The sequence below is a fragment of the Aspergillus puulaauensis genome, chromosome 2 (genome assembly GCF_016861865.1).
Source record: "Aspergillus puulaauensis MK2 DNA, chromosome 2, nearly complete sequence".
Classification (NCBI taxonomy): domain Eukaryota; kingdom Fungi; phylum Ascomycota; class Eurotiomycetes; order Eurotiales; family Aspergillaceae; genus Aspergillus; species Aspergillus puulaauensis.
This window is the reverse complement of record NC_054858.1, coordinates 4611026-4624843: the sequence shown is the minus strand read 5'-3', so window position 1 is coordinate 4624843 and position 13818 is coordinate 4611026. Positions and strand designations below refer to the sequence as shown.

Genomic DNA, 13818 nt, shown 5'->3' with positions numbered 1-13818 from the left:
ACGCGCGGGTCATGTTAGGTACAACCGTCTCCGGTTACATACTACGATGCCAGCTCGATTTCGCGGTGGCAGACAGCAGACCAGGCAGGCACTTTTAGGGCGAGCCGATCACTATTGCAATCATCATCCACCATGTGCGTTAGAGTACATTGCTAAAGCGCCCAGGTCTCATCGCTACTACTGATCGACCAACATCAACCGGTTGCGCAGGAAATCTCCCCGGGCCCTCAGGTTTCAAGTCGGTAACGTACGGATACGTACGTATTTTTGGGGTCTGGAGGAAACAAAACAAGAGTCACGGACTCACGACGCGACACCCCCACATCCCCATATTCCGACCCCAAGTCCCTAAATTGGAGGCTAGGTAGTCAGCCAACTACTAACTTGTTAGTTAGTGATGGGTTCCCTTTCCATTCCCTCCCAGCTATGACCGGCAAATCTTCGGCGCAGTGCAAGGACGGCAGGCGTATAAACCCTCTAAACCGTCCTGGGCCCGGCACTTTGATGCCACATCAGTTCGGTTTTATCGACATATTTATCGGCTACGCCAACGATTGCGGCGCAAGTTGGAAGTCGGCTGTCCGAATTTAGAAGCTTGAGAAGAGACAGGTATCACACTGGCAGCAAGCTGGCATCTTCCACGCATTTGGATCGACAAGATTATGCCCGGAAATGACTGCAAAGGCGCCCCAGAATCCCAGTCATGACCAGCTGGCAGCTGTCCTCCCGAAGACCACATGGTGGAAGAGTTCCCAGTTGCGTAGGCTCAATTTTTGCATTCTATCACTAATCTTCTTCTGTGAGTACCCTCTTCTTAGTTTGAGCTTACATTAGCTATACAATCTGACCACCACAGCCTCTTCCAATGGCTTCGACGGTTCCTTAGTCAATGGCCTTCAATCACTAGATAGTTGGATGGATTTCATGCAGCAACCCTCTAGTACCTGGCTTGGATTTATTAACGCAATTTACTCGATCGGCGCACTTGTTTCAACAGCTCTTGCTGCATGGTGCAGTAACAGGTTTGGTCGAAAGCCCTGCGTTTGGATAGGCATTATTCTTATCCTGGCTGGTTCAATCCTGGGCGCGGCCGCTCCCAATGACACCGTCTTTATTGTGTCGCGCGTTCTCGTTGGTCTGAGTGCTGGCTGGGTCAGCAATGCACCCCCTCTCTTATTGAATGAGATTGCGTATCCCGCTCATCGAAGTATATCATCCAGTCTCTTTATGATTGGATACTACCTTGGAGCTGTTATTTCCTCCTGGGTCACATTCGCGACTCGCACATACGACTCATCCTGGTCATGGAGGCTGCCCACTCTCCTACAGATGCTTTGCCCACTTGTTGCTATTCCAGGCTTTTTGCTGACGCCAGAAAGCCCCCGCTGGCTAGTTGGCCAGGACCGCGTGGAAGACGCTCGCAAGGTTCTTGCTGACTTGCACGCAGGTGGTGACCTTAATGCACCACTTATTCACCGTGAAATTCATGAGATCCAAGGAGCAATCGCTGCGGAAAAGGAATCCGCTGCATCATCGAGCTATGCAGATATGGTCAAGACGCCGGGGAATCGTCATCGTCTCTTGATCACGGTTACTCTTGGTATCTTCTCTCAATGGTCTGGTAACGGGGTGGTCTCCTACTATCTAGCCATGGTGCTCGACACTGTTGGCATAACGGCGACAAAGGACCAGCTACTTATATCGGCCTGCCTTCAGACCTGGAACCTAATGTTTGGCGCTGTTGGTGCATTATTAGTAGATCGGGCTGGCAGGCGTCCTTTATTCCTGATCTCTGCGAGCGTCATGCTTGCCAGCTACATCACCATTACCGGTCTCTCTGGCTCATTTGCTTCGACCGGCTCTGCGCCTACAGGGACTGCTGTAATCCCATTTATTTTCATCTATTTTGCGGGTTACGATATAGCCTTGTAAGTTCAGGGGTCTTCCCTTTTTGTTCTCGAATGTCAGGGAAATTTAACTCATTACAATAGAACCCCATTGTTGGTCGCATACCCCGTCGAAATCTGGCCGTACACTCTTCGATCCCGCGGTCTGAGTGTCGCCTGGCTGTCAGCTATCGGTGCATTGATCTTCAACACCTTCGTCAACCCCATCGCGCTGTCTGCCATCGGGTGGAAGTACTACTTCGTATTTGTTGCTATCCTCATCTGTTATGCTCTCACTTCGTACTTTTTCTACCCTGAGACTAAGGGTTACAGTTTGGAGAACATGGCCCTTCTTTTCGAGGGCGATAGTGCGGCTATTGCCCGGGACAAGAACGATTGGGAGCAGCCGGAATCATCGGAAGAAAGTGCTGAGAAGAGTGCCGAAACCGTTGAATTGGAGCGTGTGTGAGCATTTTCCATTTGCATAATGATGTTGGGCGATATTCAATTTACATAAGCTCAAAATACGGTAAGACACATTTCCAAGTAGTTTTATTTTATAATACCTGTATGTATTCTCTAGAGAAAGTGTTAGTGTCGTAGAAAGAATTTAAAAAAAAGGACATCGCTAGCCTTGACCGAATAAAGATATCCAGATGCTGGTAGTTTGGTATTGTTTTCTCGCAGTTGGTCCGAGCATGACGTTGTGCTTTTCGCTTCCCTCTCCTAAAATAAAAGAAATATCCGTCCCCAACCTCGAATTTAACAATGCCCTTTATCCAAGGCTTTGTCTTGTCATTCAAGCAAAAATGCACTCGTCGAACTTGATTAAAAGAGAATCGATATAAACCAAACCAAAATGACCTACTATAATGCCCTCATCCGCACACATCACATTACCTCCCGCAAAAAGGTCGCCACCCTGAAACGCGCAGCAGACAGTCTAAACTGTTTCGCCCTTCTCCGCTCAGGCGGTTGCCCCGGAATTATGTACGTCGAGGCGAAGGACAAAGATGCCGTTGAGTCGTGGGTCAGCGTCGTGAAAAATCTGAGATATAAAGATTTCCAACTTGCGAGCCGGCCAGCCTCCGCGATAGTGGGAGAAGAGGAAGAGAGTCGAGGACCGGCGGGGGTGAAATCGAAAAGAGGCGAGAGGAAGAATGAGAGACATGAGGGGTTGGAGACTGGACTGGAGGAGGTAGAGAGCGTGAAGGAGTTCGGGAACTTAATGCATCAGAGAGGCGTTTGGCAGTGGTGGAGGAGGGGAATGGGCTATGCCCACTAAGTTGAATGCGACCAGCTGCTGGCAAACTCGGTGCGCCTCTACGATTCGCTATACTTAAGGATGGCTATCGTGTTTTGGGTCGGCAGATTGTGCTACTTTTGAAGTCCATCAGGCATGCGCGGCTTTACAACATTATGGATATGGAGTACTACCATTGAAGGTTTAACGCAGGCTAAACGGCATGCTCTGGGTGGCCAGGCAGCCTCTGTATGGTACCATTCTGTCCCAAATTTTGCCATGGGATGGGTTCGTCCGGTTCCAAGGAAGCTGGAGACAGGGGCGCCTTTTGGGTCTGTGTGATCGAACACCTGGGGTCACTCAACCATCCCTTCCCCGTGCATGTTTTGAATGCCCTCTGCAGGGATTCTTGGTCCATCCACCCATTTATGAAGTCCCCATGCATGCCATATCCGTTTCGGTCGCCCGTTGCGTATACCCAATTATGATGGTCAGGAAACGGCTTCGTGTTGAATATGAATTCCATGAAAATCGAGAATATGGCTACAGGATGAGACTTGGGACATACGCCTTTGTTATAGTCTCCAACCTCAGGATATGCCATCTGCAAAGCAGTGTGAGTTGTCACGTCATACTGGCCATTTTACGAAGACTTACATGGCTCTTGTGGTCCGTGCTATCGAGGTTTCTTCCATCCCAACACGAAGGAAAGAATACCTGTGACCTTAATTTTTCGCAGGATTGTCGGGGAAGGTGTTTGGTTTCGTTCGAGGACCCATCTTCCATCAAACACATATGCGAAATGGCACGTTGAGCAAAACTGGCATCGTTGTATGTCCTGTACATTATCAGTCCAACACAAGCGGAATCAAACGAAAAGCTCGCGTCCTACTGAGTCCTCGGGTCCCCAGCAACGATACGCAATCCGGCTGGCGGTGCCAAAGGATACGATCCACCCTTGCATGCCTTCGCACTAGCAACGTAATCGCACGCCCTATGAAGATAATAAATCGCCTTGTCGAGATCAGTAACAGCAGCATTCCACTGGTCCACCCGGGCCGACCAAAACAAACAGAGAGTTAGAGACACTTACACTGGACTCATATTCCATCATCTCAAACGACCTATCGCTGGTCATATGATAAAGGGCTGGAACCCAATAATTGCTTTTATCGATCAAAACCTCGCACGTTGTTGCGCTCGCGTTTGGGGCCGTCTGCATACCCATCGTCCTTTGGAATGCGGTTCCCCCTGTGACAATGTGGGTATGGGATGATTCCTTTCCTGGGGACATAATGGGGTCGGAGAGTTGAGTTGTTAGCGGGAGGCAGCTGAAACTAAATTCGTCTGTGGTGGAAATGATGGTTGCTTCAGAAGGGTTGTTCGCCCCTATGGTTAGGGTGGACTGTGTGAGGAGAAGGCAGAGAGTTATCGCGAAGTCATTCTGAATGTGTCGGGTAGGCATTGTATCTGGCGCAGTGGTCAATTTGCGGGATGATGAAAAGAGAGTTGATCAAGAGTTAAGGACTTGCTAAGCGGCTGTGAGAGAGGAAAGATGGCATTCAAGAGCCTCGTCCATCGTGGTGACACAGCTGGTATGTGTACTACGTATTTACATCGTCACCCACATAGCTGGCCGCTTCTTCTCATACCCAATGATGCGATTGATCCAAGTGGAATGTGTTGGATAGCATTGGGGGAAATTCGAGGTTTGTACGTACCAAAGCTCTCTCACTAGGACTACAGACCCATCATCTGTGTGGCAGGACTGTTACTTTTTCTATAATGTATTCCTCGTTCATGCCCCTGCCCTTGTTTCTAAGCCAATTTGGCTTTTCAAAGTCGAAGCAATCACCTGTTTTCCTATGCGCCATCTCATAAATCTAATTGTGCAGAATTGTGATCTATTAATTTCGAAATACACTATGCATGCTATATAGAGCCGTACTACTTTCCGGGGCCCCCAGCTGGCGGATCATTCCCGGGAGACCAGTTAGGCGCAGGATAACTGAGAAGTTTGCAGACATCCTAATCAACAATATTTAGCAAGTGGCCTTCTTACAATGCGTTGGAATAGGCGTCTTACCCTCCGTCTTACACGGAAATCGTCATAGAGCTTCAACCATACATCTCGATCACGACACCCGCTCTCATGCAGCGTTCCCGGGTTATTCTTACACTTCGGTAAAATATCAGGCAACATCTGAGACGGCCACATCACCCAGGGCTTTGGCAACGGCCAGTCGGAAAAGTGCACAAATTTAGCCTCTGAAAGGGCCCTATCAGGATCCCAGACTTCGTCAACACTTCCCAGGAACGCAGTGTGATTCTGTGACCGGAACTCCCCTGAAACCAAACCATATTGCCTGTGTGGCAAAACCATGGCTGAATCACCGTAAAATTCATTCATCAGTTCCATGTCATATTTCATCCGTGGGCTATCGCTACCGGAGCTCTTGAACTCGATACCGAGCGCAGTATCCAAAAGGGCTTTGTATCGGCGATAAGAAGGTTCAATGACGAGGAGGAGGGAGGAAAGGGCCTTTTGCTCTGGGAGGAGCCAGTATGCTCGAGGCATTGCGACGGGCACATGGGGCAGGAAGAACAGCTCGTCCAAGTTCTTCAACAATAAAATATCGGAGTCGAGGTGAATGACTCGATCATATTCAGTCTCACCGAAGGCGAGCAATTTAGAGATGCTTTTATTCCATGACTCGCCTGATCCTATAATAAGAACAAGTTGAATATTAGCAGTTGCATGACAAGTAGACGAAAGGCTTGCAATAAATGTTGTCATTTGCTCATTCATACCTGCGCCTGGTTTGATCATTTCTAGCTGTATTGGCACCAACATCGCGTTGTACTTCGTCTTTGCTACCCGGAGCAATTGGTTGTCTCGGTCATGGTCAGTTTCAGTAAGTATATCCCAGTCCTCTGGGTAATAGAGCACTCGCTGCGCTCGACTTCCAAATCTTTCTAGAGCATCGAAGACGAGGAGCGCGTTACAGAGGTATGGGCTAGAGGTCGCATATTGTGTATATGCGTACCTCGACCAATCGACTTGATCGTAATTGATGTGAGGTAAGGCTGGAGGAGGGGGCGGTTCCCGCCGGAGATAGAGGATGAAAAGGATGAAGACGAAAATGAAAACCCAGGTGCGGATACGCCTTAGTTGGTTCTTCAGTATGGCGAGGAGCGGTTCGTCAGGGATATCGAAGAAATCAGCCTCGGAGGCTCCAGACGCCTTCCGTGCCTGAGACGCCATAAGTTTTCTAGAGTTCCAGTTGACGGTAAATCAAATGGGGTTGACGTGCATCCCATTTTGGGATTGGGTAGGTATTTGCGGCGACGTGAAGTGAACAGGCCAACGCAATACGTAATGTTACTCGAAGCTTGCTGGAATTAGACACGTGACCTTCGCAGTAAATGAAGTCCCGAGTTAATTGTCAAAACTTCCACATTATTCGTACATCATTAGCTAATCTACACTATTTATAAATCTACTCGTTAATGTCTAAGCGGGCTCGGATTGTCTTCTCATCGAACGGTCCGTCTTCTCCATCGTAGTTGCGGAGCGCCTCCATAGTCATCAGTCGGCGGGGTGCCCTTCGTCCGGTCAATATCTCAAACTGCGCTATCGCTTGTTCAGCAACGTTGTCAAGGCCATCAACCAAGACCCACTGGCGCCCAGTTTCGCTGCGGAAGCGGCGCATTTGGCGCAAAAGTGGGGTATCTAAGGGTTTATAGGCGAACTATCATGGATTAGTTGAATCCAAACGACTTGTATGAGGGGGTAGTATATATACCTCGAGCACAACCCCGCCAGTGGGGTTTCCCAGCCACTGCGCTGGCATCTCGAAATTGGCTGGAGGCTCGTCTCTGTCTGGGTCGGCTGGGACGCAGGACGCAACCATACATGGAAAGCAGGCATCTGAGGGCCACTCTTCTTGCAACGAGCGAAGAACATACACCACTTCCGTTGATCCCACCTGAGAGGCAGCCCATGAATTAAAGTGTCGAGCGACGCTCTCCGCGCGAGATAAAGTCCTATTGTAAATGAAAATTTTCCGACAGCCAAGTCGAAGCAAAGCGTATATCGCAGCACGCGCCATGCCACCGGCTCCAATAACTAAGCCAGTTGTCTTCATCGGGCTGATGGCGTTACGTGGGGAGAGATTGCGGTTAATGCACGTCATTATACCAACCCAGTCTGTATTCTCGCCATACCAACCCAGCACCGGGCCAGCTAGGTGACGACGGCTAGCTTGTTCTTGCAGAGGGAACATGGTTCCGTCCGATTGACCCCGAAGCGGCATTATCGTATTAATCGCCCCAATGGCTTCGGCGTGCCGGCTCTTCGCCGCAAGCTTCTGGAAGACCTGCACCCTCCAAGGTTGAACAACACTAGCCCCTCCGAAATTCGGTTCTCGACCCAGCTGGTCTAGTGCAGCTAGTGTTGGCTTCTCTGGAATACTGTATGTGTGATGCATGCCACAATGGCGGAATGCAGCGTTGTACATCACTGGTGATAAACTGTAGGCTACACTGCCACCAAGGATATAGAATTGCAGAGGGTCCAGGACATAGCTTTGAAATAGAGCCTGAACGGCATCGCGGGCCATAATTTGGGGATCCCTGTCATTTTGGATACGATGCGCGATTGCTGGATGCGAAACAGGGGTGAGGATTGGGTTGAATACTTGCGACGTGCGCCCAAGGCTGCCGATGTTGAAGGCGATGATAGGTGGATGATCGCCCGGTAACAAACCAACTTTATTCGTAAATTTCGCAATGGCTGTGTTATCCTCGCGCTCCGTTGCCACACGAAGAATGCGAACTAGCTGGCACCCTAGACCAGCAGCATCAAGGTACGCCGACAGGCAATCTTCATCATCCCATGTCACCCTAGAGGGCGGCTCAAAGATTTGCTGGCCGATTATTTTTGTCATTCCCCTGTTGCGAATAGTCTCATTTATAAGAGCATGGTCTTGATTCAAGTCCATCACGAGGTACTCGATGGCAAGCCGCAGGCCGTGTTCCACAATTTGGGAGTACACGTTACGGCCCTGTATCGAGTACCGGTCATTGCTGGGAAACCCGAGCAAACGGTTGTCGATTGAGAGGATTACCGGAGTGTGGGTGTTTCTCCGAAGTATGGAAACCTGCTTACTCACTGTCATGGCCATTTCTGGGCTCCAACTATCAACACATAGCTCGATAGCGTCCCCTCCTGACTCGAGCTCTGAAAGTTTGACTCTGTTTTCAATTAAATCAGATGAGCGAACAAAGATGGCGTACGTATAAGATCGTAGCTCCGGAGGAGTCTCCAGCAACACGAAGGGTGAGTCGTAGCTAGAGTGGCCGACATCAGTGCCTGTTACGAAGCGAACAAAACGTGTGAAATCTTCCTTTGCCTCCTTGAGTTTAAAGGAGTACCCCACCGAGCGCCGGTCCTGCGTTTCCTCGTAGAACTGGGCGGAAAAACTCGAGTGATCTTCGGTATTATAATACTCAAAGTTCGAGCAAGTCCGGTGCAGCGGATCGCCTTCAGAGAGTAGTTTTGCAGCCTGATCCTCTAATCCCAACAGTCTCTGGATGCTATCCATATCACGCGCTATATATACAACCGGATTGGTAGCGCAGTATCGTCGAAGGTGCTCTTGGATTGGTCGAGTAAGGCTTCCAAGGCCGCATTCGATAACACAGCGCGAACGATGGTTGTCCAGCATCATTTTAAGCACTTCAATGTCACGCTGTTGAAACTCTTGGCTCCCGTACTGTTTCAGATATTCATGTCGCGAGAACCCAGTGACCTCTTTGAAATAATGATCCTCTGTGATGAAGCGACGCTTCAGCGCGGTAGCGGCAACGAACCCTAACGATCGTTTCCCAGACCCGCGGATCCCAATTAGGACTAGAGACGCTTCCGGGTCGACCTTTCGATACACATCCATGCTAGAACGATGAGGCATCTTGATGCTGATATCAGGAGAGCGACAGATCCTCTTCCTCGGGCGAGGGTAAGAGGGTTGAGAATGCGAAAGGTCAGCCACGGTGAACGAATTTGTTGGCGCAGGGCAAGTCAATATGTTTAGCCGCTGATTCTGATATTATATTCCAATATTCATCTCCCATGTCTGAAGGAAATCGGCGGGGCGAGGATGAACGTTGGTGCGTGATGAAGGAGGAATTGGGAGGGCCAGGGCTCGGTGCGGGTTGTCATGCTGCGGACAGGTTCACGGAAAACAGGGGAGGAGGGACTATTGTTTGGACGATCGAGATCGCAGCCAGCAGACCAACTAGCGAATAGACATGGCGGGCGAACGCTAAAGAGAGAACAACCCCAGATGAGTGGGCATGTGGACTTGGACTGCAGTGAGGTGCTGGCCCTGTTGGGACGTCCTCCGCCCTCCAATTCCCAAGTCCTGAGGGGCTGCCGCTTTGGCCGGTGGCGACCGCCCTGGGGCGGCAGAAGTCTTTGCCGCTACAATGTTCACCGTCGAATCGAAGAACGAGGAGAAAGTCTCGTCTGCGTGCGTTTGGCTTGTTTCAATTCTCAACTCTCCAAGACTACCGAGTCGGGATGCCGGGCTTCGGTAAGGCAGGCCTCTGTTGTTGTTGTTATTACATACCTACGACCTTAACCAAATCCTCTCCCGTCTACCGAGTGTCGTTGTCTCGGCGCAAGTGTCTCGACTCTCAGAGCTGCCTCCTGTCTCCTGAGAGTCATCTCCATGGATTCTCCAGTCCCGGCGAAACCCAGTCCGGAGACATCAAAAGAAGTGCCGATTACCGGCAGTTTGGGGCCGAGTAGCTACGTAGTGGATTTTACTTTGGTCATTTTTCAAATGAGGGAGCAACCGATTATTTGCTCATCCACACCGGACACGTCCAGTAGTGTCCCCCGGGATCATTCCGATGATATCAAGTCGAAGCCCGGGGAGAACTTTTCCAGTTTTTCCGTCTCGTCAGTCGAGTTGCTCTGAAACTTCTCTCAGGCGGTCGGCCACGCCCACTATTATTACATTTCATAATAATATATCAATTCGAAATAATGTATGCGCAATGCGCAATACTTGTACGTACTTTTAAAACCCTCCCGTCGATGACTGTGGAGAGAGCGATGTGGGGTTGGCCTGGCGGTGGCGTTTAGTCTACTGTAGCAGTCTGGCACTCAGAAATCTGGATGTATCCGACGGAATTATTCCCCCATCATCCACTTCCCGAACTTCGCCCCGAATCTTCCGTCTAGAAGCCGTTTCTGCTTCCTCCTCTTTTTCCTACGACTTTTGCAATGGGCCTGGCCATTTTTCTCCGGGTTCTGTGCGGGCCAAGCAGATTGCTAATCGGCTATTCTGAAATCCTAACTCGCACGTCTGTGTCTGGCTAGTTCTAACTACGTTCTCCGGTGCAGCCCCAGACAACACTTTTCCAGCTTCTTTCCTCCCCTCATTTTACTCATTTGTGCTTCATTCCATCGGACAGCTGGCCTGAAATGAAATTCTGTTGTTTCTTGCGCCCAGCAGCACCTACAAGCTTCCGGGCTGGCCGATAATCTACGACCAGCGCTTCCCCGCTAACCTAAGCTATATGGCTGGCCGTTTGTTTAACAAGTGATCCTCAATGGACGAGGGTGCCGATCCAAAAGCGCCTCGGCGCAAGAGGGTTTCGAGGGCCTGCGATAGATGTCGAAGTAAAAAGGTGAGTAGTTGTCTCATTCAACACGCAAATCCCCTGCAACCGGTTCTAAACCCTATGGTTTGGTTAGGACAAATGCGACGGTCTTCGTCCTTCCTGCTCCGCCTGTCTGGCGTCCGGTCAGACTTGCTCTTATGATCCTCATGCAAAAAAGCGCGGCTTGCCAGAGGGATACGTTCGCGGCCTGGAGAAGCTCTGGGCCCTCGCCATCTGCAACATTGATGGCTTTGAGGACACTATGCTCTCCCTCCTCGGTACGACAGCTGACACAGTTGGCCGGAGGGACCGGTTGATTTCTCTCTGGACAGATGACGGTGCCTCGGAAACGTTACATGAGTCCTGGAAAACCAGTCGGCTCTATAATGCACTCGAGAAGATGCTATCGTCCACACCCGATCCCTCCAGTCCGCACATCTCAGCGAAGCGCCCCCGAGACGAACATAGGCCTTCCTCACACGATCCAGGAAGTGGATGGGGCTTCCGTATAGACCGCAGTTCGAGTCCTTTATCGCAGGGCGCTCCGCGCGTTGTGGAACCTATTACCTCGCCTGGAACTAAGCGAGCGCGACTATCTATGCCGGCTGACAAGCAGCCATCGCCCACAACAGCCGGTATACGTTCTCTTCAACTACCGCCTCACACTTCCCAGTTGCTAGACATTTACTTCGCTGCCACACACTCCTGGTTCCCCATCGTTGCTAAACACAACATCCTCCGAGCATCTTATGTTTATGCAAACGCGCCTTCAATATCCGTTGCCAGGCTTTCTTCGGAATCCGGCGACCATGCCGCATTATGGGCGCTCCTCAGCTACACGATATCCTTATCGCGGCCAGTACCCGAGAACGGGACATTGGGGGTTCTATCAAAAACAAAGGAATATTATGCGGTGGCCAGGAGTTTAATTCCTTCGGAGACAGGGCTCTACGAACTCGGACATGTCCAAGCTCTTCTGCTCTTGACTTTAGTCAACATCGGTCTCGAGGACTGGGCCGCTGCCTGGATGCTCAGTGGTCAAGCGGTCCGCATGATTGTCTCTATGGATATAGGCGCGCTCCCAGACACTCGAAGATCCAACGAGTTAAACCAAGGGAAAGTCGTGTTTCTAGGGTGTTTCGTTATCGACTCACTTTTGTCATTCCGATTATCCCGACGACCTAGCATGCATTCTCGAGACTTGGTTGTTATTGGTTTGCTCGAAGAGGATGGCCTGGAAGAATGGAATTCGTGGGCCGATGTGTTACCACCCGCTCGCAACTCTCATGGGAGGAATCCACCTCGCCGAGGCCCTTTACTTTCTTTGAGTTGTTTTAACCGTTTGGTTGAGCTGGCCAGCGTGTTGAACAAAATTGCTCGAGACTCTATAACAGGACCGAACGCCCACTTATTCGCGCAGCAATTGGTCTCAGAGTTGAAACATTGGGATGACCTTTTGCCGCTCGGATGTCGACTAATTGGCCCTGAGAGCATCTATCCAGAACGGCACTCCGCATTACTACCACATCAGACTTATTTGGCATTAACATACGTCGCTACCCTTCTGACACTTTATCTTCAAATAGCTCCCCAGGAATTGGGCATGCATCGTTCCCAGAGGCCAGCCACAGAAGCCGCAAAGAAACTTCTCTATCGTACCCTTCCAATGATGTCACAACATCTAGATAACTTCAATGTTTGCAGCTTGCCGCCCATCTTTGAAATATCTATACGTGTCATTGCTGAACAGGCATTCACCCTTCGCAACAAAATTGAAAGCGACCTATTTCCATTCACACGCTGGGCCGAGGCCCTCGTTCAACGGACATCCCAGCTTAGTACAACGTGGCCGGTCTATCGCACCTTGACGAGCAATATTGAACAATGGTATCGCTCTAGGAATGTCTCTCAATCTCCATCTCAAACCTTCTCGCATAATGTGGACAATACGCCAGCAAGAGAGACGAACAAACATTCAAACTACAGTCCTTTCCAAAACAGCTTGCTATCTACGACGGCGACAGAGAATCGAGATCCCAACCGCGAAACTCCGCTACTTCCACAGACTAGACAAAATACCATTAATGTCGCGGAATCTGACTATACATCCTCTATCCTCGGCATCACCATCCCGGTCGATGGGCAATATATGACCCCAAAAGACACGACACTGGAAAATTACGAGCCGTCCTTTTATTCCCATTCCCAGCCTGGTCATGATAGAGTCCATTCCTCCGTGATGGACATTGCAGACCCAGCAAGCGAGCTAGACGCAATGCTTCATGGACCATCTCAAGCACATCCTCCAACACCAGATTCCTCCGTATCCAATCCCATGATCTCGGGGGCTTCCGCCGCCGCGAACGAGCACTCTATGGGGTCAGCTATGAGCAATGGCCATACCATCAGCTCCACCTCAGACAATAAAGTACAAGCTAGCAGTAATGCCAGTCTCGATGCCATCTTCAAAGACCTCGCTTATCTTGACACAACCGAATGGACCACCAGCCGTGAAGCAGGACTAAAGGATTTCGGTTTCATAGACGATACCACATTTCAAGAATTCTGTCACGATCCGGATCGTCTTGCTGGCTCGCAGCCGTTGGTGCATCCGCCTTCAATAGCGGACATTTGGCCACCTCCTGGGTTCTTCCCTGAGACATTTCGAGATGGGGCCGAGGAGAGAATGGAGTGTTAGCCATTTTATGTTCCTTTTAGTAGGAACAACTAAATGCTTGGTTGATTTAGACCAAAAATTTCACTTCTAGCATGCACCGATCTTTTCTTTTTTTTTTTTTTTTTCAATATGATACCCACCTACAAAAAGTCGGAGGTCAAACTTTTTTACCAACTATTTGTACTTGAAACTTCATTCCTTATCCGAGTTTTAAGTATATATATATATGTGATAATCGCTTTTTATAGAATTGTGCTGTGCCCGGAAATAGCACCTCCATGATTTCTGAAAACATTAACACTATTTAAAATATCATAGCCTATAATCATCCATGCACA

General features: G+C 49.8%; 6 protein-coding genes across 6 annotated transcripts; 3 read left to right on the top strand and 3 right to left on the bottom strand.

The window, feature by feature from the left end:
- Positions 1-672: 672 nt before the first annotated feature.
- On the top strand, positions 673-2355 carry APUU_21857A (uncharacterized protein; the record flags this gene model as incomplete). The annotated part of the gene is made up of 3 exons (XM_041700656.1): positions 673-799; positions 857-1928; positions 1992-2355. 3 exons carry the CDS (start codon positions 673-675, stop codon positions 2353-2355), a joined length of 1563 nt encoding a protein of 520 aa, XP_041553619.1.
- Positions 2356-2745: 390 nt separating this feature from the next.
- APUU_21856A (uncharacterized protein) lies at positions 2746-3171 on the top strand (the record flags this gene model as incomplete). The annotated part of the gene is made up of 1 exon (XM_041700655.1): positions 2746-3171. One exon carries the CDS (start codon positions 2746-2748, stop codon positions 3169-3171), a length of 426 nt encoding a protein of 141 aa, XP_041553618.1.
- A 172-nt stretch (positions 3172-3343) lies between these two features.
- On the bottom strand, positions 3344-4594 carry APUU_21855S (DUF1996 domain-containing protein; the record flags this gene model as incomplete). Its single annotated transcript, XM_041700654.1, has 4 exons — positions 3344-3733; positions 3787-3967; positions 4022-4143; positions 4223-4594. The coding sequence occupies 4 exons, from the start codon at positions 4592-4594 to the stop codon at positions 3344-3346; spliced, it is 1065 nt and encodes a 354-aa protein (XP_041553617.1).
- Positions 4595-5076: 482 nt separating this feature from the next.
- GNT1_1 (N-acetylglucosaminyltransferase) lies at positions 5077-6394 on the bottom strand (the record flags this gene model as incomplete). The annotated part of the gene is made up of 3 exons (XM_041700653.1): positions 5077-5157; positions 5216-5853; positions 5941-6394. 3 exons carry the CDS (start codon positions 6392-6394, stop codon positions 5077-5079), a joined length of 1173 nt encoding a protein of 390 aa, XP_041553616.1.
- A 235-nt stretch (positions 6395-6629) lies between these two features.
- APUU_21853S (repressor protein) lies at positions 6630-9101 on the bottom strand (the record flags this gene model as incomplete). Its single annotated transcript, XM_041700651.1, has 2 exons — positions 6630-6881; positions 6936-9101. The coding sequence occupies 2 exons, from the start codon at positions 9099-9101 to the stop codon at positions 6630-6632; spliced, it is 2418 nt and encodes an 805-aa protein (XP_041553615.1).
- A 1651-nt stretch (positions 9102-10752) lies between these two features.
- Positions 10753-13501, top strand: APUU_21852A (putative C6 transcription factor; the record flags this gene model as incomplete). The annotated part of the gene is made up of 2 exons (XM_041700650.1): positions 10753-10830; positions 10898-13501. 2 exons carry the CDS (start codon positions 10753-10755, stop codon positions 13499-13501), a joined length of 2682 nt encoding a protein of 893 aa, XP_041553614.1.
- Between the last annotated feature and the right edge of the window lie 317 nt (positions 13502-13818).